Source organism: Polypterus senegalus, chromosome 4 (assembly GCF_016835505.1).
Source record: "Polypterus senegalus isolate Bchr_013 chromosome 4, ASM1683550v1, whole genome shotgun sequence".
Classification (NCBI taxonomy): Eukaryota; Metazoa; Chordata; class Cladistia; order Polypteriformes; family Polypteridae; genus Polypterus; species Polypterus senegalus.
In genome coordinates this window covers 123,884,349-123,908,194 of record NC_053157.1, presented here as the reverse complement: position 1 = coordinate 123,908,194, position 23,846 = coordinate 123,884,349, and the positions used below count along the sequence as shown (strand labels likewise).

At 38.6% G+C, this 23,846-nt stretch overlaps 1 protein-coding gene across 2 annotated transcripts in view; it reads right to left on the bottom strand.

Annotated features, from left to right (window-relative positions):
• Window positions 1-10,215: 10,215 nt before the first annotated feature.
• Window positions 10,216-23,846, bottom strand: part of mfap3l (microfibril associated protein 3 like) — a 40,858-nt gene continuing 27,227 nt past the window's right edge. For both annotated transcript variants that reach the window (XM_039751251.1, XM_039751253.1), the window contains exon 3: window positions 10,216-11,644. In XM_039751251.1, the coding sequence (XP_039607185.1) occupies window positions 10,794-11,644 (851 nt within the window). In that variant the 3' untranslated portion in view covers window positions 10,216-10,793. The remainder of the gene's footprint in view (window positions 11,645-23,846) is intronic.

Below are 23,846 nucleotides of genomic sequence, written 5' to 3'. Positions count from 1 at the left end.
TGACGATGTGCTTAGTTTTTGAGCAAAATCGTGCAAGAGAAAGAGGCACTCTAGAGGGACCTTCAAATGAATTTTTGATAATATTTTGTAGATTTTCCTCATCAGTACACTGGGTCACCAAGGGAAGCACTCTCTAGCTAATCCTGACTCTGTTAGCTGGCAGGGACTTTCATCCTGGATGGGAGTGATGGAGGTTGATTTGGACAGCAACTAAGACAGAAACGGTAGGTAGGTAGGTAGGTAGGTAGGTAGATACTTTATTAATCCCAAGGGGAAATTCACATACTCCAGCAGCAGCATACTGATCAAGAACAATATTAAATTAAAGAGTGATAACAATGAAGGTATAACAGACAGACATTAATTTTGTATAATATTAATGTTTACATCCCCCCCCCACCCCACCCCCCCGGGTGGAACTGAAGAGTCGCATAGTGTGTGGGAGAAACGATCTCCTCAGTCTGTCAGTGGAGCAGGACAGTGACAGCAGTCTGTCGATGAAGCTGCTCCTCTCTCTGGAGATGATACTGTTTAGTGGATGCAGTGGATGCTCCATTATTGACAGAAGCCTGCTCAGCGCCCGTCACTCAGCCACAGATGTCAAACTGTCCAGCTCCGTGCCTACAATAGAGCCTGCCTTCCACACCAGTTTGTCCAGGTGTGAGGTGTCCCTCTTCTTTATGCTGCCTCCCCAGAACACCACTGCGTAGAAGAGGGCGCTCGCCACAACTGTCTTATAGAACATCTGCAGTATCTTATTGCAGATGTTGAAGAATGACAGCCTTCTAAGGAAGTATAGTCAGCTCTGTCCTCTCTTGCACAGAGCATCAGTATTGACAGTCCTTTCCAATTTATCATCCAGCTGCACTCTCAGGTATTTATAGGTCTGCACCCTCTGCACACAGTCACCACTGATGATCACGGGGTCCATGAAGGGCCTGGGCCTCCTAAAATCCAACCCCAGCTCCTTGGTTTTGCTGGTGTTCAGTTGTAGGTGGTTTGAGTCGCACCATTTAACAAAGTCCTTGATTAGTTTCCTGTACTCCTCCTCCTGCCCACTCCTGATGCAGCCCATGATAGCAGTGTCATCTGCAAACTTTTGCACATGGCAGGACTCCAAGTTGTATTAGAAGTCCGATGTATATAGGCTGAACAGGACCGGAGAAAGCACAGTCCCACAATGTCAGACATGAGGTTCCCGAGATGCACATACTGAGGTCTGTCTGTAAGAGAGTCCACGATCCATGCCACCAGGTATGAATCTACTCCCATCTCTGTCAGCTTGTCCTTAAGGAGCAGAGGTTGGATGGTGTTGAAGGCACTAGAGTAGTCCAGAAACATAATTCGTACAGCACCACTGCCTCTGTCCAAGTGGGAGAGGGATCGGTGTAGCATGTAGATGATGGCATCCTCCACTCCCACCTTCTATTGGTATGCGAACTGCAGAGGGTCAAGGGCGTGGCGGATCTGTGGCCTCAGGTGGTGAAGCAGCAGCTGCTCCATTCACAGCTGCAGTTCATTATAACGGATAAGAGTTGAGAGAGGAAGCTACATTGGGGCTGAAGTCACCAACGTCATCCCCCAGGCTAAGGGGAAAAGTCCCTACTTCATTATGGTTAACATACTCAAAATCTATGTGAAACTTCCTGTCTGCCTAAATCAAAGCTTATGTTGCCTCAGGGAGTCACTAAGACAGATCGAATGATTTATGCCATTGAGTATGAATAGTGCCAGGTGACTCTTTGTGGCGTCTGGCTTGTGGAATTGGCGCAGAGTGTTACTGCAATTTACATACCCAAGATTCATGGCCACGGCTGTTCCAGACCTGTATCCAAGCACGGTGTGAGCACAGCACTTTCAGATTAGTAACCATGAATACATCTGGCAGAGGTGGTTTTCAGAGAGACTGCTGTTACTGAAGGCAAGGACTCGCTGGCTAGCAGGCACTGTTGTCTAGGGGTTTGAACTTGCCAGTGGAAATGGTGGCTTGTAAGGAAGTGAGCATTCTAGATCTGTTTTCACGTTTAAAGATAAATGGTCTCAGTACTAGCAAATGGAAGATGTTCAACCTCTGAAAATAACCAGTGTACAATTTGAATACTCATAAAAGACAAAAAAAAAATTAAATGGGGGTGAACTTTCAGTATTCAAATCCATGATTGACTCTCCAACAAAGGAAAAAAAGAAAGTTGGAACTTCCAACTGTGTGGAGCCTAACTGTTTTAGCTTTGAATTTATCCTCTAATATTAATTTGGAATTTTCCAGTCCAGACTGTGGCTTTCTTCCTTGACTTCTGCTTACTTTGCTAAAAGAGAAATATTCTCAGGAGGACACTGGTGATACATTGCCTTGTATGCAATGAGTACTCCTCATTTTCAAAGGGTACAATGAGCACAGAAACAAAAAAAATGTGTACTCTGGATTGAAATTGTATTAATTCCTACAGGAACCCCCATAGAACATGACTTTTAGTAATAACCTCCAGATCATTCTAACTTCTCTTTTCTTTTGACTTTTCCTTCCAACCTTAAATGTATCAGTTATCTCTAGGAGACTTAAAACATTTGACTCCTATCAGTTGTTACATTAGTGGGACCAGTTTCAGGGATTTCCCCAGCTTGGTATGCACTGAAACCCCATTCCCGCCAATAAGATATAGCAAGCTTGACACAGATATGAAAAATGGTTGACATTGTGTTATAGTAAATGAACTTTATGTTACTAAGTTACTTTCATAGCAGTTAAGATTATGTGGCAATAGTTTGAATATTGGGGGACCAGCTAAATGCCACTTGCCTAAATACAGGGTGTCCCAAAAAGAACAATGGAGTTTTAAAGAGCTGTAGCTTGGCGCCCATTCATCGGAGACTGCAGAGCAACCTAGTGGCGTCTTGAGGAATTAATCTAGTTTCATTTTGTACATAAAAAAAGAATATCGGAGTTTCAAAGAGCTATATTTATTGAATTATACAAGCATATACAAAAACTGTTATAGTCACGTGTTTCCAACATGGTCTATAAATGTTCTATGTGCCCCCCACGAGTAACTGTAACAACATCGAGGAGGTATTCAAATTCCTGCCAAGCTCTCTCTAACATATCGGGATTGACGCTCTGAATGGCAGCCGTTATCTTCAACTTTATTTCGTCCAAAGTTGTAGGCATTGGTGGTTGGAATACTAATCCTTTGACGTATCGCGCAAAAAATGTTAGTCTCGTTCATGTTCGATAACTACATGAAGGTTTTCTTCACCCCAAATTCGTACATTATGACAATTTACCTTCCCACTAATGTGAAACGTGGCCTCATCACTGAAGATATTCAAGGAACAAAAATCTTCATTGGCCTTCAAATTTTGTTGGATGAAAGTTGAAAACTCAACTCGACGCGTCTTATCCCCTCGTCTAAGGGCCTTAACCAACTGCAGACAATACGGTTTCATAACCAACCGGCATCAGAGAATTCGCCATACGCTTGACTTTGGTATCTGTAACTCATGACTTGGTCGTGGAAGTGATTTCAATGGGCTCCGAGTGATCGCAGTTTGCACTCGGGCGACATTCTCAGCAGAGGAGGAAGTTCGAGGTCGCCCGGTGCTTTTACCTTTGCAGATACACCCAGTATCCCGAAATTGCCGGTACCATCGACAGATGTTATTGTCATTTGGAGGGTAAGTCCCATATTTTTGCCCGCTGCACAGTAACAACCGATTGAGTTCTGACGAATTCACAAACGCAAAAAGCTTTTTGTTGTGGCACAGCCATAACTGCAAACGTAGCTAATCGAAACAACACACTGTTAGCTTTTTGATAAGCACTAGCACCATCTACTGGCAACGAAATAAAACTAGATTAATTCCTCAAGACGCCACTAGGTTGCTCTGCAGTCGATGATGAATGGGCGCCAAGCTACACATCTTTAAAACTAAGATATTCTTTTTAGGACATCCGGTATTTATTCAGATTGACTTTATTTAATATGCTTGTTTACTTGTGTTGGATAAGCTTTTCAATGAAGTAGAGGACACTACAACAGTCAAAGCAGATACTACTCTAGTATTTAAGTTTTCATTGAAAGATCTATATTGAAGATTATAAATAAAGTAGAAGACAAGATTAAAGGAAAAATGTGCATGTACATTGTGCTTACCACTTGCAGAATACTATTTGACAGTTAAAAGAAAAACAAATTAGCCAAGATACAAGTACAAACTGGATTAAAATTAATAATTGGTTTAGCACTAGCGTTAATGCTAATAAGGGTACCCCCAAAGAAACAGGCCTAACACCTCATGATACATTAATATGAAGACCAGTACAACTCCTTGCATTCTCTTCTCCTTTATGGGTTCCATAAGTAGATTTCAGCATTTACAGATTGTAGCGGCCAGAAACCGCTAAGATTCACACCGTCGTGCGTGACAGTGATTTATTTATTTTACTGGAGGATTACCAGGGACAACCCCAGCCTTGGCACGACACACACACACACTACAGAGACAAAGAAAACATGCAGTAAAGTCCATGTATGAAATGATCAGCGGTGAAGTTATGTCCAGTGATTTGTATGAAGCGAGGGAAATGGAAAAAACAGTCCTACCGGTAATTGCTGAAGTATGATGACAGATGAATGCTTCAGGAGCGCTCCTTCTTCCGTGAAAGCCAATGAATCCAGACAACGTCCTCAGTAACAGTAAACAGGTAGACAAATGATTCCAGACCCCAACAACAATACAATCCAGGACACGAAGATGTATAGCAGAAAAACGGCAGGCAGTTCAACAGATATTACAAGCACCAAACAAACAAGAACAAACTTTTTTTTCTCTTCGACCCCTGCCCTCCTTTTAAACCCCTCTGGCCACCTTTGACCCCAACAGCCCCTGCAAGGACTGCTGGGAGATGCAGATCTAACTAATGGTAGCACTGCTACAAGATGACTGCAATACTGACTAATAAAAAGAAAAATCTTGCCTGCACTGGTGCTTTACATTGGAGGCAATGGGGCATAAATCACCACCAGAAAATAAGTCCCTAAACCTTATCGAATATGTCTCCTTTGAGTCTCAATAAAAAGGAAAAATGTCTTTCGCATTTCCCACATTATGTTTAAGACAATAAAATTGTCATGAAATAATCATTTTATCACATATTCCTGGTATTATTTTTCCTCAAGGTAAGGAAATGTTTTCTATTCTCTTGTGCGAGTTCTCACATAAATATGGAAGCAAATCAAAACAAAACCAACCACATGGCACAAAAAGTTTGCCGTGATTTTATGAGAGAAAAATCACTCCCTGGGTGGGGATGTAACGTTACTACTGAAGACAACAAGTTCTCGGGTATCACACACAGCTGGTCTTCTTTTAAAATGGCTGAATCTAATAATACTGGTGTTTTTTGTTCAAAATTTTTGTCCAAAAATGACACGTAAATAAGCTGTTTTACAATGTGTACATACTTGCAAGACGCAGATCAATACTTTACAACTGCCTTGGCTTGAAAAATGGTCGTTTTCAGTAAAGCTTTAAGGATTTTTGCTGTTATCCATGTTCCAGTAATTCTATTGCAAAATGCCAGTGAAGGCAAAATATTTTTTTTTGAATTTTTGGAAAATTCAGGATTTTGGAACGCAATTTCTCATTATAAATGCATAAACAGTATACCATGTTTGTGAAGAAATAACTTTGATTTGAAAGATACCAAACTTAAAGGATGATTTTGGTACTGGAAGTAAATATTTGTTTACAAGCAGCTTGCAGCTTGAGGGTTAGGGAACACTCTTCGATTGTTAAATTGAATAGGCATATTACATCTAATTCAAATCAAATATCAAAGTAATCTGTTAATTCATTAGATCTGTTGGAAAAAGCTGCTCCTCCTAGCTCATTGGTGATAGCAGCGCATGTTTGAACCCGGAGACTGAGCTATAGTAAAGGTCTGCAAAGAAAGGAATTGCCTAACTTCAAGAAGAAACGAGCCATACCAAGTACTTCAAACACCTCACAAAAACTTAGAGAGAGTCCAAACTGGGTCCAAGTATCTCAGTGCTGAAAAATTTTGCCTCCAGAAAGGGATCAAGCAAAGGATCAGGCCATTGACCAACTAACTAATGAATCTCTATTTGTTGCAATGTACTCAAGATCAAGTTAAAGCAACCACAGGTCCCAAATGAGAACAAGCCAACTAAAAATGTATCTTGTTATGTCGTGGTGACCTCTGACGCCAAAAAGGAAAACGTATCTCCATCTCCATCCAGCCACATCAGGTCAAGAGTTTTAGATATTAATAATCATTTGTTTTGGGGTATTGGACCCCGAAGGCCTGACTATCATATTATTTTTCTGCAAAGTCTTTCAAAGAGGATTTGAACCATGGAGTGAAAGGCGATTTAAGAAGAAACCTTTATTATCTGCAAACATAACAAGGCAATTGAAGTCTTCACATGAGTAACATTTACTTACTGAATATTTGTAATTTTTGTTTTTATTCATGGAAATAGTAAGAGATTAAATTGTTTAACTTGTACACCAATGAGAATAATAATAGCAGTATTATAACAGCAATAACAGTTTAGAAAGTATTAGAAAAACATGGTCAGCAGCTAGTGCAAAACAATATGTAAGAGTAAATATTTTTAGAATTACCTTAGTCTACAGGCTAGCTGTCACTTGGTATGAGAGGATGACAACATTACTTTGAAGGATTAATGGCTGCATGTTATCTGGACTCTGCTCAAGCCCAATACCCACCTCCTGTAGTTCATCAGAATCTACCATATAACAACTATTACATCTAATACTACATTTGTGACTATCACCACTTTAGCAGTGACAACATTACCAGGTAAAGTCAGTCCAATTTAAGCGTTATTGGTTGTTGATTTTTAAAATTCCAATGTATAGTAAAATTAAGTAAACATTGTTAACCAAGAAGAATGATAATAAACTTATGGAATGGTATATAACAACTGTTTTGGTAGAGGGAACAAAATGTCTCATTCTATTAATATAAGATACAGTATATAGTTTAAACTAGTAGTTGTTGATGGCAATACAGAATAAATCATTAATAACGTGGCTTATTGGGCCAAAGTAATATAAGAAATTTCCAAACACAGTAATAATTAGGCACAATAGAGATGGACTGTCTTATGCAAAGAGTGACTGTGTGTGCAGTTTGTGAACTGGAAAGCCCAGATACAGTACTAGATCTCGGCTGGTGGCAGAACACTTTAAACATCGGTAAGAAGCTTGGGTGCGATCCATGCAATTCAAATGCGACCTTGAAAATGGGTCAGTGTCTTGTATTATTGACAGTAGTGATGAAGTAGTTACCTACTAGTAGCACAGATTGTGCCTGACTAGTAGAAAATGGTATTGGGAACCTAGCATAGACCATAGCTAGAAATAAATTCGGATAACTTTGTGAATGCTAGCATGGTTGGTTGCATAAGGCATCTGTCTCTGGTCATTGGTTTACACGTCATAGGCAACATAAACTAGAAACTTTTAAAGTTTTTGAAGTAAAAGCTTGCATTGTCTGTGTCACTAACAACAGTAATACTAAATGGTCTGATTGTAGATGAAATACAGGACAAAAAGGACTGGGTTAACGTAATAATGTTTTTCATGTCAGTCAATATCTATATATCATGATGTAACTCAAATCCCTATGTCTGTCAAGCTTGGTTCCTTTTTTACTCCTAAGTGAGATGTGAAGAGGTTAATTTTGGTTTAAATATTATTTAAGTCAGAAGTTAAACAAGACAAAATGTACTGTAGAATGTTTACACTACTGTATTTCAAATAAATAAAATAGGTATTTATAACAAACTAAAATCTTAATTCTGACCAATCAAAAGCTTCAAGCGTTACAGGAGAACACAAACGAAATTCTTTGGTAAATTCTAAATAAATAAAATAGGTAATGCAAAATAAAAAAGTCTCAATTCTGACCAGTCAAAAACATTTCAGTTTTACAGGAGACCACACTAAATTTGTTGGTCAACTCCAAATCAATAAAATAAAATCTTAATTCTAAAATCTTAAATCTAAAACTGAAATCTTAAGGCTTTCAAGGTTTACAAGAGAACAAAATTCTTTGGTTAGTTCCAAATAAATAAAGTAGCTATTAACACAAAATAAAATCTCAAAAACACTACTTCTATACCGTATCCTTTTCTTTGTATAGATTCAAGCTGTTTTAAATGGTTGGGAAACAAACCCACAAATAAATAGACAAAAACATTCTGTGCATACCCTTATTACAAATTCAAGCAGCTTTCAAATGTAACCAAAGGAGAATATAAACAAAATGAACATATTCACTCATTTGTGGCCAGCGTATGCTCCAAGACAAAAAAGAAAGGTACAAGAAATCTCCATTAGTGCAGTACTTGCTTGGGTCTGGGACTGTAAAGTCATGTATTGTGTGTGCTCTAAAGGATGGCACTGCTTCAGATGGTACAAAAGATTAGTGGTATTACCTGTCTTTGTGGGAACATGCTTTTGAGTCAGTTTGCAGTGCACGCTATTCTGCTTCTTGTCAGACTTTAATTAGTCAATTTTATCTCCACACTACCAAAATTCCTCAGACCCTTTTTTTCAACAATGTCCTCGTCTTTTAATCCTTTGGTTCTGTCCGCTGGGGTGTCATCTTCGGTAAGGCTGATTTTTTTGTAGATTTCATTAACATTTTCTGTCATCATTTTCTAATTTATCTTGCTCCCATTCCAGACGTACTGGTGTGTGCGGCTGCTGCAACCCAAACATCAGCACGTGCTGCTGCCAGCTCCATGCTGTGTGCGTTAACCTAACCTGATGTGGCTGTAACTCTACTCCAGCCAAATGATTGGTTTAACGTGGCACTATTCTCATTATCATTGGCTTTCCGTGTTGTCTGTCAAATCTTGAGTTCTGTCAACTTTCTGTCGACCATGTCTCATACAGTATTTCTATTGAGGAAAAGATATTTTGTGATAATTATGTTTATCTTATCTTTGCCCAGCCCTGAGGACAAGGTACATTTTTGTAAACTAACATACGTAAAGTTTATTGCACAAGAAGAATTCAAAAGGTTACCCTAACGCAGGAAAAAATATTCAGGTAGATGTTGTCAAATGTTTAATCATCATATTTACAACTTAAGTTATGGGATACATTTCCAAGTTTCACAGAAGGGAAAAATATAATTAGCACCATTGTCACACACATGCATATCCAATTAGAACCAGAAAGTAGAAAATTAGGTCAACATAAGTCATGGTTAAGGTGACTAGTGTCAATCAATCTTACTTTAACTGGGACAAAGTACTTAAATAAATACATACACACACATACATACATACATACATACATACATATACATATACATAAACATAAACATAAACAGGCTCTCCCAGAACTGTCCAAGTTCCAAGCATAACCCCAGGTGCTCTTTAATGGTACTTACATTGTCTGTTATTCAGGTTGGCCCAAAGGATGGTACGAGATTTACTATTTCGGCATGTGTTAACTGTTCGCTCCAAACAGCCATAGCCTCCTCATTACAGAAGGGAAAGGGCATCAAGGATCTCAGCTCCAAATATAAAGCCGATTCCAGACTAAGGTATGACCTTTGATATCATACCACAGTTCAATTACTAGTAACCACAAATACACTTGTAGATGGTAGCAGGACTTCCCACATAACAGCAAATGGTATTATTGTTATATTTCTCTTTATATTAAGAAGATTGAACTATATTTCATGAAATCTCTTTTTAAACTAAGACAGGATAAATCTGTATGTATGTTTTATGATGATGCTGAAAACTTAGTTAAGTTTGATAAGTCAGTTGTTCTGAGAGAAGAAGAAGGAGGAACTGTAAGAGAAAATGTACTTGAAACTACATGCCGGTTTAAGAAGAACATGCTGATATTTGTACCCTTATATTTAAACTAGAAATTGAGATCATATGTACTGTATATCATTTATTTATATGCTGACTGGTATGTTTGAAATGCTTCGCAGTCATATGTAAATTAATCTAGCTGATTAATTTATGATTTAGACTCTTTTTTAATTTACCAAGTATTTTTCACAACTAAAGGAAAAAAGGAAAACTCTAAGCAAATTTTCCTGAGCATAGTTGGCCTTCTTGTATCATATGCATGAAAACAAGTACCTAAAACATAAGAAAAGGAAGCTTTACAAACAAATGACACCACACCTCAAGACTACAGATTGGTTTATTTCTGTAAAAATGAGCAATGACCGAGAAAAAGCCTCAGTTATGGTTACAAGAAACTCTCACTACATATACACCAGATATTGTGTCACTTGGCTCTTTTTGTGGCCACCAGGGCATTATTTACCAAAGTAAAGCCAAATACTGTCACGTTACTACAGAAAACATGCCATCCCCAAGTAATTCTATGAAAAAAAAATAAGGTTGGTATGACAATAAAAAGCGAAACAAAGTTAAACCAAATTCCAATATACAGTATGCCTTCATAACTTCTATGAAACTATGGTTAAGAAATACTGAAATAAATAAAGAAACAAAAATGAACAACTTCAAAGATTAAGAAGTATACCAGTCAGAGTTTAAAGAAAAAGTAAACTATCATTTATAGGCAGCCTTCAATAAATAGATATAAATGCACAGATTGGTTATTAATCTAAACTGAATTTTCTGATAAGGCCATGGAGCAAATTACTCATAGCAAAATGTTTAATGTCTTTGTTTGCTGTAATTTTACTTTAGAGAGTGCATAGATATTTACTAATCTTAATTATTGAATGAATATTAAACATGGCTTTCATAGAACACAATGCTATTTTTGCCTTTTTCTGGCTGTGCAGACTCTACTTGATCATTAGGAGGCAATTCAGGTTCTGCTAAAGTCAAGACTTCCTTGGGGTCACTCTGAATGCTGTGTTCAGACTGGGTATCCAAGCTGCTGGTCTTTCCTGACAGAGGATGCACAGAAACCTTAATGGCAATGTGTTGTGGGTGATCTTGTAAAGAAGCATCATCAGAATCTCCAGTAAGGGATTCACTACGTTTCAAGGAGTTTGGGATAGTGTAAACATCTGATCCTCCACTGTCAGTACCTTCATCTCTTCTCTCAGGGGCTTGCCTAACAAAAGTATGTCGTTGCTCTTCAATGCCAACTACCTCCATAATCTCTTCCATGAAAGTTCTACAGTTCATAATCAAAGGTGGCAGAGGCACACTTTTGGCCAGCTCTTCAATATAACGGGCAAACTCCATTGTTTTGAACTGGGTCACTTTTGCTAGTTCCAGCGTTTTAGCAGAGGTTATTATTGGGATACGCTTGGCAATTTCAAAAGCCTTCTGCAGTTTCTCAGCACCTTCAGTCCTAAAAAACTCATTGATGGCTTTCTCTGTCTTCTTTAAGTGGCTGCTCATCATGCATAGCCGAGTAATATTCAATACTAAGACAATGGTAAAGGCCACAAGGCAAACAATCATGTAATATATCCCCATGTCTCCAGTGGTGAACACAACCCTGAGAGTTACTGTGTAATTGGTGCTGCCAAAAACATTACTGGCCACACATGTGTACTTGCCACGATCATCAAAAGTGATGCTGGTGATATTTAGGATTCCATTGTCTAAAATCCACCACTTTCCTGTAAAAAAAAAACAAAACAAAATGTTAAAAGGTGGGCAAAGATATAATTCATTCAAGATGCCCCAATTACTTTGTTTTAAAGCATTGGCAACAGAATGCATAACAAAATAACTAGATTTTTTAAGGACTTGATTATAGTTTTTTACAAAGCAATAAAATAAAGGTTAAAGCTCCACTCATAATTTATTACTGAACAATCATTTGCTTGGTAAATATTAGGCAGCAATCCTACTTCACTGTTCCACAATGGAATCTTTAATATTGTTCTTACAGGAAAAAATGCACCCTGGGTAAAATATTTTGAAATTTGATAAACCATATAAAATAACCCAAATATTAAGAAAACTATGTTTGCTCTAAGCTAATACATATAGTAATTATCTAACTTATATCTCATAATCAAACAAACTGACCTGTATAAGGACAGTGTAATTTGCACATGGAGTAAAATTTGCCCTAAAGTTCAAACTACTGTTGGTTGCCATTTTGCATGATCCTTTGTTTGGAGTAGAAGGGTTTATAAAATTAAATGCTAAATTAATTTAATATTCACATGAATATTGAGTAAAAGTTTGTGCGGCATGTGTTTTATGTTTAAACTAGCAAAAATACCCGCGCTTCGCAGCGGCGAGGTACTGCATTAAAATTTTTATTAAGAAGAAAATTAAACCTTTTTAAATTGAGGGAAAATATGCCAATAATTATTTGTTAAGGATCTCTTTGTATACCATGTTGTCAGTTCGGCCCTCCGGTTGTAACATGACCAAGCTGTGCGCTGAGCTTACTCTTGAGCATGTAACTTACAGTTGGCCATGTGAACAGTAATCTTGTCTCAAATCTCACAGCTTGGATTGCTGCTGTCATAATCGGTTTGAGTTTCATGGTTTGTTTCAATTACGACAGTATTTGCAGGATTTGTTGTGTTGAAGTGACATTTGGCATCTGTCAAGCATTGTAAGCACACAACCGGTTTCATCGATAAAATCACATCCAGCTTTTGAGAGTTTAAACATTCATAAACATCAAAGTGTCCACTATTGAAATCGTCACCTGTAAATCTAAGATGTTTAAGAGGCATTGGCGGTTGTCGAAAGGTGTAAAATATTTGGCCATTTCGGTACACTTGATATCAACAACCGAACAATTCAGCGGCAGCCATCAACTCACATGCAGAACCATAGGTGAAGGGCTTAAGCATTTCACTCTTCTAGTGCTCCTGTGTAGTATAATTATCTCCTGTACCATCATCAGTCCACACCTTGAACCTGTCCCAGTCATTCAATACATAAGACACAATGTTCCTCCGGATATCAAGAGTAAGCCTGATATGGCCGTGCAATATGTAACAAAAACAATGGAAAAGGTAGGTGGTATCTCCGGGCATGGAAACCACTCGGTAAGTGACAGTTCTTTGATCGATAGTGATCATTTCGATAGACATGGTAATGGGGGTTGGAATGATAAAGGAAATGGGTACCTCAGCAATGTAAAGTAAGTGTAAAATACCTATACAATAACTATAATTGTAATAAACAAACAATAAAACAGCGGAGAAGCCGTGGATTAAACAAAAAGGCTGTAGTTATCAGTAGGGAGACGTGAATCCTGTGTCGAAGCAAGGAAGTGAATGTAGAAACCGGAGTCTTATATAGGCAGGCAGCCAACAACGTAGGAGGCGTTGGGATGGGGGACCCAACGCCACCTCACACGGTGACTGAGGTGCAGGCTATGGACGTATATATGTACGTAAGTAGGATTCAGTTAGCGTTGGGAACCCGTGTACCAAATTTCTTGAAGATGGGCCCATAAGTAACAAAGACTGTTGAAAAGTTCAATATGGCGGCCGACAGTGGCATCATACCACGAAATAAGTACGTACATTGGTTTCGGTTAGTGCAGGGAAGCCGCCTACCAAATTTCGAGAAGATGGGTCCATAAATAAGAAAGTTCAACATGGCGGACGTTGTTGACCGTTATGACCATTACGCGTAGAATTTCGAAATGAAACCTGCTTAACTTTTGTAAGTAAGCTGTAAGGAATGAGCCTGTCAAATTTCAGCCTTCTACCTACACGGGAAGTTGGAGAATTAGTGGCGTTGGAAAGTTCAATATGGTGGCCGACAGTGGTGTCATACCAATGAAATAAGTACAGACATCGGTTTCCGTTAAAAGTCCAATATGGCGGCCGACAGTGGCATCATACCACCGAAATAAGTACCAAATTTCAGCCTTCTACCTACATGGGAAGTTGGAGAATTAGTGACGTTGGAAAGTTCAATATTGTGGCTGACAGTGGCGTCATACCACCGAAATAAGTATGTACATTGGTTTCGGTTAGCGGAGGGAAGCCGCCTACCAAATTTCGTGAAGATGGGGCCATGAATAAGAAAGTTCAACATGGCGGATGTTGTTGACCGTTATGACCATTATGCGTAGAATTTCGAAATGAAACCTGCTTAACTTTTGTAAGTAAGCTGTAAGGAATGTGCCTGCCAAATTTCAGCCTTCTACCTTCACGGGAAGTTGGAGAATTAGTGACGTTTGTAAAATTCAATATGGTGGCCGACAGTGGCGTCATATCACCGAAATAAGTAAGTACATCGGTTTTGGTTAGCGCAGGGAAGCCACCTATCAAATTTCGTGAAGATAGGGTCAGCCTTCTACCTACATGGGAAGTTTGAAAATTGGTGGCGTTGGAAAGTTCAATATGGCGGCCGACAGTGGTGTCATACCATCGAAATAAGTACGTACATCGGTTTCGGTTAGCGCAGGGAAGCCGCCTACCAAATTTCGTGAAGATGGGGCCATAAATAAGAAAGTTCTACATGGCGGACGTTGTCAACCGTTATCGACCGTTACGTGTAGAATTTCGAAATGAAACCTGCTTAACTTTTGTAAGTAAGCTGTAAGGAATAAGCCTGCTAAATTTCAGCTTTCTACCTACATGGGAAGTTGGAGAATTAGTGATGAGTGAGTGAGTGAGGGCTTTGCCTTTTATTATTATAGATGTGTTGAATATTAAGCTTTAACAATACTGGTAAAACTTATTTTTGTTCAAAATACATGGGGAATTTCATTGGGGAATGTCATCTAGTAAAATAGATAGATAGATAGATGGATAGATGGATAGATAGTTATTAATCCCTAAGGGAAAATTCACATACTCCAGCAGCAGCATACTGATAAAAAACTATATTACATTGAAGAGCAATAAAAGCACACTGAAAGTTAAAAAATGCAAGGTGGAGAGTGTGAGGCAGATATAACAGTCTATATATAATCTTGTGTAGTGTTAACGTTTACCCCGGCCCGGGTGGAACTGAAGAGTTGCATAGTGTGGGGGAGGAATGATCTCCTCAGTCTGTCAGTGGAGCAGGTCAGTGGCAGCAGTCTGTCACTGAAGCTGCTCCTCTGTCTGGAGATGATCCTGTTCAGTGGATGCATTGGATCCTACATGATTGACAGGAGCCTGCTCAGTGCCCGTCGCTCAGCCACAGATGTCAAACTTTCCGATCTCTGTGCCTACAAAACAGCCTGCCTTCCTCACCAGTTTGTCCAGGTGCGAGGTGTCCCTTTTCTTTATGCTGCCTTCCCAGCACACCACCGCGTAGAAGAAAGCGCTTGCCACAACTGTCTGATAGAACATCTGCAGCATCTTATTGCAGATGTTGAAGGACGCCAGCCTTCTAAGGAAGTAAAGTCGGCTCTGTCCTCTCTTGCACAGAGTATCAGTATTGGCAGTCCAGTCCAATTTATCATCCAACTGCACTCCCAGGTATTTATAGGACTGTACCCTCTTCACACAGTCACCTTTGATAACCATTAATAATAATGGTTTTGCTGGTGTTCATTTGTAGGTGGTTTGAGTCGCACCATTTAACAAAGTCCTTGATTAGGTTCCTATACTCCTCCTCCTGCCCACTCCTGATGCAGTCAATGATAGCAGTGTCGTCAGCAAACTTTTGCATATGGCAGGACTCCGATGTATACTGTATATATGTTGATGTAGTCAGTATTGCAGTCAACAACCTCCTCAATGTTCTCACTATATGATCCCTGCAGGATATCCCAGTCCGTAGTTCCAAAGCAGTCTCTCAGAGCCTGCCTCTGTCTCATGATATACCACCTACTCCTATATCGAATATATCCTTAAGTAAGACTTGAATGCACTAGTGGAAAACATATTTAATAAATAAAAAAATAAAAATAAAAAAACAAGGAACACATGGCTATGCTACGTGATCCTTTCTAAATAACAGCAATGATTGAGACAAAATGTGAAGAAACAGTTAAAGACCTTTGGAAGCCAAGAGCCACAAAAACTGAATTTACCCTTGGAATGTCTGAAACTTGCAGTAAGCCTGGTACCTGACCACTATCATGGTCGTTATAGGTCAATACGCTTTCTCTAAATGAGAAACTAGTAATTATACCTTATTGTGTGTGTTCTCTGTTCATTACTAATATTATTAATCCGATTACTCTTATTTCCATAAATACCCGGGATAGTATTACTATTTCCAATGCATCTTGATTATTATCCATCCATCCCGCTATATCCTAAGTACAGGGTCACGGGGGTCTGATGGAGCCAATCCCAGCCAACGCAGGAAACAAAACCCGGGCATGGCACGAGCCAACCGCAACCTTGATTATTATTTAATACAAAAATGTGTTACTCTATTAGCTTACTCTCTAACATTAAAATCACTGCAAATACCCTAACCCTCTTACGGTTTTAAAATGGGGACAAGATGCACTGTACTATCTAAAATCGTGTTTTTTAAAAAAAAAAAAAAAAAAAAGGAGGGTTCGGGCACTCCCTACACTTTAATATTGTACAGTCCTCTATCAACACAAATAAAATTCCATATTCATAGTTAGGAACATTGATTCTTCATCCATATTACTAACCTTGCTTTTTTAGCATCCTCTTACTTCTCAATTTCCTTTTAAGAAGTGATAGTGAATTAGAGTGGGATCAATGAAACCTAACACAAAATACATTGTGAAAGAACCGGGCCATCAGCGAGTCTCAAACATGAACACCCAAAGACTCCCGTGTTGAAATAAAGGATAGGTTTATTTACCACAATACCTTCACTGTCACACAAGCACAAATACAAACACAGGTTTTCCACTCCACAATATTTTTTTCTCACCACCACACTACCCTCCTCCAGTTAAGTGTTGCTCTACTCCCTCCTAGCTCCGACTTGCCTGGGTAAGGGAGTGCAGTCCCTTTTATTACAGTAAGTGCCTAGGAGTACTTCCGGTGCCATGGATCCTGCCCAAAAGAGTACTTCTGGGTCATACAAAAGTCCCATATTTTGGGGACTCATCTCCCTGCAGTACTCCCGGACCCCAGCAGGGCTGTGCTGCCAGACTACAACTCCCGGCATTCCCAGTTGGTTCCTGAATGGGCAGGGGAATAGGGAGGGCTGCTGCCAATTAGCATCTGGAGGAATGACTGTTCTCCAGGGACTGTCCGTCCTTGTCCTCTTCTTTCATGGCGAGGGAAGGTGTTAAATCCAACCAGGGTGCCTTTATGATTCCTTGGGGCATCCTGTCCAGGTAAAGGATCTGCCCAACTCCTGGCCAGGATGCCCATCAATCCTGTGTGCATCCTATAACATGTATTTAGAATATATGAAAAACTATGTTAATTAACTGCAAATTTTGCATATTTACATAAGTTTTTTTCTGAAATTTATTAATAAAGTGTGATTCAATGTGGACGAAAGTTAATATCTTACCCTAATGGATCATTACCAACAAATAATATCCAAGTTTAAATGCCTACCCAAACATGTCTTTTCTGAATTGATTCAAATTACCTATACAGTAATCCCTCGCTATATCGTGCTTCGACTTTCGCGGCTTCACTCTATCGCGGATTTTAAATGTAAGCACATCTAAATATATATCACGGGATTTTTCGCTGGTTCGCGGCTTTCTGTGGACAATGGGTCTTTTAATTTATGGTACATGCTTCCTCAGTTTGTTTGCCCAGTTGATTTCATACAAGGGACGCTATTGGCGGATGGCTTAGAAGCTACCCAATCAGAGAATGTATTACATATTAACTAAAACTCCTCAATGATATAAGATATGCTTCCGACACGGTGCTTGATTGTTTGCTTCTCTCTATCTCTCTCACTCTTTCTGCCTGACGGAGGGGGTGTGAGCAGAGGGGCTTTTTGCCTAGAAGATACGGACGCTCCTCTACAAAATGCCGCTTTATCGCGGTGCTTCTGCATACTTAAAAGCACGTATTGATTTTTTGATTGTTTGCTTTTCTTAGCGAGCGCTCTCTGACATTCTCTGCTCCTGACGCTCCTTTGAAGAGAAGATATGTTTGCATTCTTTTAATTGTGAGAAAGAACTGTCATCTCGGTCTTGTCATGGAGCACAGTTTAAACTTTTGACTAAAGGGTGTTATTTCATGTCTAGAGGGCTCTAATAATGTTAACAGTGTGGGAGAGTTTGTAAGGGCTTAAAATATATAAAAATAACCACACAAACATATGGTTTCTACTTCGCGGATTTTCACCTATTGAGGAGGGATTACTGTATTTAAATTACTCTGGCCAACGCTGTTATAGTTCTCTCCCTATTTTCAAATAAAACCCCGCACTAACACACACATTGTGAGTAGGTAATGGAAAAAGTATGCTATTTAGTATTCTGCCCTGCAGTTTGCTAACTGTCCATTTGTACAAAACAATGAAATTAGTCATAATGTAATTATCCAATTAAAAAGCACTTGAAATAATAATGAGGCTTTACACTATGGTGCCATTAAGAACTTCACACATTTACATGACTGTCAAGCTAGGGCTGTATCAGGATGTTTTTTGTTTCGTTTTGTATTTTCTGTCCATTGAAAAATTAGACCTTTATCATCACTAATATCTCAGTGATTTTCTGAATATATGATGAGCCGCAAAAAGAGTTTTTTTGCTTAAATCTGGAAAAACTGAGGAATTGTTTTTAATGGAAATGCCCTGTTTGCATTAAAGTACAATAACAATTTGGTATAGTTTGTTGTGCACTTTTTTGAATTATCATGATTCTGAATGAAAGTTTGCTAGTTAAAATAAACTAAATATAAGCTGAAACCAGTTTGCAAATACTAGGAGAAAATATCTTCCTTGTTTAAAAGTAAAACATTTAAAAATGGGAACAGCAGATCACCACTGATGGTTGGTTATTTCCAGAAACTACAAGAATTAAACTGAGATGGATGCTCAACAGCAGTACATAAGGAGGGCTCCACCACAGAACAATTTGATTGTTGTGAACTATCAGAAAACAATAGAACAAATAAGAGGAAATTTAACTTTTTCTTGTTGACAATTGTGTTTTACTTTATGAACAGAATGTTAAGTACTATATCTTTCATTAGTATTATACAAGAAAAGCTTGCATATTTTTGAGAAAAAGATTGTTATTGTCTTGAGTACACTTTGCAATTAAATGCAGGAAAAGCTGCAAGATGATCTTTTGACACTTAGCTCTGTTCAAAAATTATTTTTATATCACTTTTAAAAACGAATAACTTGAGTATATAGTTCATAAAATAAAAAAAATATGCCACCACATTAATTTTCAAGAAGTGCAAGAGGCAGTATCATCATCTTGCAGCAGTTGGACTATAATTTCTTCCCTACTTATAATGCTTTCTCTGTGGTGCAAGATTGTTAAACCTTTACTTTCATGGGTTACCTCCAGGCATTCTAATTTCCTCACAGAGCCCAAAAGCAGACTGTAAAGTTTACTGTCAACTTTAAATCAGCTGTGATGGAGTAAATGTTTTCAAATCAACGTGCTCTCCAAAAACATGCATCCCTGTCTGGATTTAGTTTAACCTTACAATCTTCTAGGAGCAGTTTAGATCTTTTTCCTACATTAGCAAAACCAGAATTACATATGTTAAATTTTCATTAGTTTTCAAATGAAACACCATTCAGAAATGTAAAATAAATCTTTACTTTTGTCAGAAATATACTTCACTGCAAAATAACATATAGTTAATTGGAAGAGATCACAAAGATTTGCAAATAACATATATGATCTGTATTACCAAAGTGCAGATAATAGATATGTCTTACTGTCTATCTCTGTACCAGCTAAGTGTGCCTTTCTCCGAAGGATTGTAGTCCACATTGTACAGAAACAACACAGAAAACTAACAGCAGTAATGTTCACAATGATTAAGAGGAATTTTCTGAATACAGGCCAGTCTATGAACATTTATATTACTTTTTAGTATTAATGTATCTAACCTTGTTAGTTATTCTTGATGACTTAATCCACAATCTCTCTCACGAGTGATACAATTATTTGATTTGTCTATATTCTGAGGTAAAGTCTGTGCATAAACTGAATTGACATGTTTGTCATGTTACCAGGAGTACAGTGAAAATCTTACTTGTATGTGCTGATCAAAAAACAATGTATAATAATTTTATGGTGCCATAAGTAAGGAGTAAAACTACTTGGTCTTCTTGACCTAAAAAAATCTCGGAACATTGTAGTTCCTGGAAATAATTTGCAGTTTTACAAATGCTGTTGAATGTGAAACATTTTCTGCATTTAGAAAAAGTCTATTTTTACCTCATTACATTAGCTTGCTGAGTTTTAAGGGGTTGAAATTAAGAGTTTTGAACAGGTGTGGTGAAGTGTGCCTATATGGATTTGTGGGGCTCTAACCATAATGTGTAGGAAGTAGGGTTGTGTGGTATACTGGTACTGGAAAAATACAGAAAAATGTTAACATTGTATGGTACCAGCATTTTAAGATTTTCGGTTCTGGAAGTAAACATTAGCTTTCCTCCCATCTCCCTCAACCTTCCCTCGAAAGTTAAAAAAATGTCCATTTTGTAGTCTTCACAAAATGAAACTATAGGCTTTGTGGCGATCATGACATCTCTGGGGTGACTTATTGTTTTAATGTTATTGGGGCACCATGGTGAACCACCTCACCCTTACTGCTTCAAGGAGATCAGAATCACAGCTATCAAGTGTATTATTATTATCATCATCATCCAATAAGTGTTGTGTAATGCAGCACAATGGCATGGCTCACCAGGGAGGCTGGAATAAGACATGGGAGAGAAGGTGTGCTTGGAGTTATTTGTTATTTTCATTGTAACTATTTTGGTACTGGTACGGAGGTCTGAAAGCTGGTATTGATACTGAAGTCAAAATTTTAGTAACAACCCGACACTAGTGGAAAGATGCCAGCACTATCAAAATAGAGGGTAAGGAGATGTCCACACTCATCAGGCAATAAGTTTGGAAAATACCTGGTAAAACACATGGGTATAGTGAAAGCTGTTTTGCAGTTGTTAGGCACATTGTTTGCTCACACACTAGTAAGAGCAATACGACACATTCTGCCGGAAACTAAATTCAGGGATTGAGAACACAATGCTGTTCTAACATCTTTGCATTTTTCTGAAGGAAAGACAAATTGATACCATAGCTTGGGATGCTGGAATATGTCATGCTCAAATGTTAGCTACTGTTGTTCTCAACTCATGTTTTGATATAAATAAGAGTGCCATGTACTATATGCACAAGAATAAAAATGTGCTTCAGAAAGTAAATCATGTTGAAGGGCTTAATCTCTGTACCACCACAGAGCTCTCTCTCTCTCTAACACATTTCCCTCCCACAGTGTAAATTTACTGTCACCAATCAAACTAAATAGCATGTCATAGAGATGTAGGAAGAAAACCCCCCCCCCAAAAAAAAGGGGGAATGCAGAAAACCCAAACTGACAATGACTGTTCTTTGAAACATACATTTATAGTTATGTACATTTAAAAATATAATTGCACTTGATTTTTATTACCATATGTGACCAGTTCAGTAGAATTCTTAAGATATTTATAGTATAAAGTAGTGCTGGGAGGTATACCGGAAACCGTTTTTTATTTTTGTTATGATATGGATTTTTCTTATACCGGTTTAAATAGCCTAAACAACGTTTGGAACGTGGCGCAGCAGGAAACTGTTTAAGGGGGGACATTTTTCACTGCAACACCGCTAAATTCTCATGACTGAGGTGAGCTGACAAATCTCACTGAAGCCAGGGCATGGTGGAAAGTGCTCAAGTGCTTTTATTAAAAACAGTCAAAAGTAAAACCAAACGTGTCCATAGTGCAGTGTTAAAAAAAATACAGTACCCAAATAAACAGCAAATCCATAAAACAAGTGAAATGTGGGGGTAAAATCCATAAATCCATCCGTTAAAATAGAGGTTAAAATGCAGTCTTTCTCCTCACCCGATCATAGCCCACCACCTTCTGTCACTGGCATTGCTGGCAGAGCCTCTGCCGCACAAACTCCTTTCTGCCGAATCCTCCCCCACCATCTTGGCTGCTGCCACACTGCGCAGCCAGAACATCCGAGGTTGGCACACCTCCAGTCTTCCCTTGGATCCATTGAGAGGTCTTACATTTCGCTCGCCCCACTCTACATGCTTAGTCAGTGGGGTGAATCAGCCACTAGAATGTCTCACATGTCCCTCACAGGGCCCCAGCTCATGCTGCCTTCTCCTTCCTTGTGTCTGGATCGTCTCCCATGACTGCCTTTTTCCTTCTTTAACCTCGTTCTGTTCTATCTTTGCTTTTTTCCTTCCCCTATCCTGCCGGCCCGTAAATATACGTCTCCCTAGGTGCTGCGCCTTAACCACATGCTGCAGGAAGCCGATGAAGCAATTGAGAACAATCGCACCCGCGTGTGCAGGTACGACTAGCCCCAATTACCTCATCACCTGGATTTAAAAACTGGCCGTATTATTTTTTAATCTGCAGACCCGCTATACCACAAATAGCATTATAAATGCAAGTTGCAGTTTTATTATTTATGTATATAGCTTAGCTTGAATCAAAGTCCATATGAATGCAATTTGTCTTAATGATGGTTCAGTTGGTCTCACCAAGTTGCACTTGTTTTATTTTATTTTTATTTGATGAATACTGTGTAATGTACCTGGGCTTGAAGCCTTGTACATAGTAATAACATGAAGTAATAGTATTAATTACTGGAAGTTGCACTATTATTTATTTTATTGTTATTATTTATTAGTTTAAATATTATGCAGTTCAATGATGGTAAAGTTGTTTAAAAATTCACTTTAACATGTCAGTGGACAGAGATTGTTAACATTAACAGAAAGTGTAGTTAGTTTACAAAAAATATTTACTATTTATTCCTTTTCACATGTTCAGTGCAGTACAACTTTTGACAAGAACCTCTGAATATTTTACTAAGTCTAAATGCCCTGTTTGGATGGTTGAAAATATGTTGTCAAATTTATAGTTTAAGTTGTTTGCAAAATTTGTTCAGTAAAAAGGTTCTATATTTTGACTGCGACTGTCATGCAAATGTGATTCCTTCTCTTCATTAGTGCCACCCCCTTGAAAACTATCACTTTATGGGGCCACGCAAACCTGTATTAATAATTGTGTGCACATTAAAAATTTTTTTTGTACAATTCTCATGACAGTGGAATAGGTTATTCTTAGCCAGTCTACTGCAGTAATTGCAGTGGAAAATGTGGTTAACATCCACTCATGCATGGGAAAAAAATAGAGTTGAATACCGTAAAAACCGGTATAATTTTGAAAAATACCGTGATATAGAATTTTGGTCATACCGCTCAGCACTAGTGTAAACATATTGTTTAATTAATGACTGTCAATGCTCAGAATTTCTTATCTGCACCAAACAGTCAGTCATTTACTAACCCGCTATGTCCTGAACAGGGTCTGCAGGGGTCACAGGGTGAATACATACTGGGGCCAATTTAGGAGAACCAATTCACCTAACCTGCATGTCTTTGGACTGTGGAAGGAAAGAGCAGAATCTAGAGGAAACCCATGTAGACATGGAGAGAACATGCTAACTCCATGGAGGGAGGACCTGGGGATGTAAACACTGGTTTCTTTACTGCCAAGCAGCAGTGTTACCACTGCAACATGATGCCATCCAATCATTTAAATAAGTTGAAATCTTGCTTTTCTCTCAAATCCACCACTCACACAAAACTTGGCACTGCAGAGACTGTGAAACACGATCATCTTCTTCTTTCGGCTGCTCCCGTTAGGGGTTACCACAGCGGATCATCTTTTTCCATATCTTTCTGTCTTCTGTATCATGCTCTGTCACACCCATCATCTGCATGT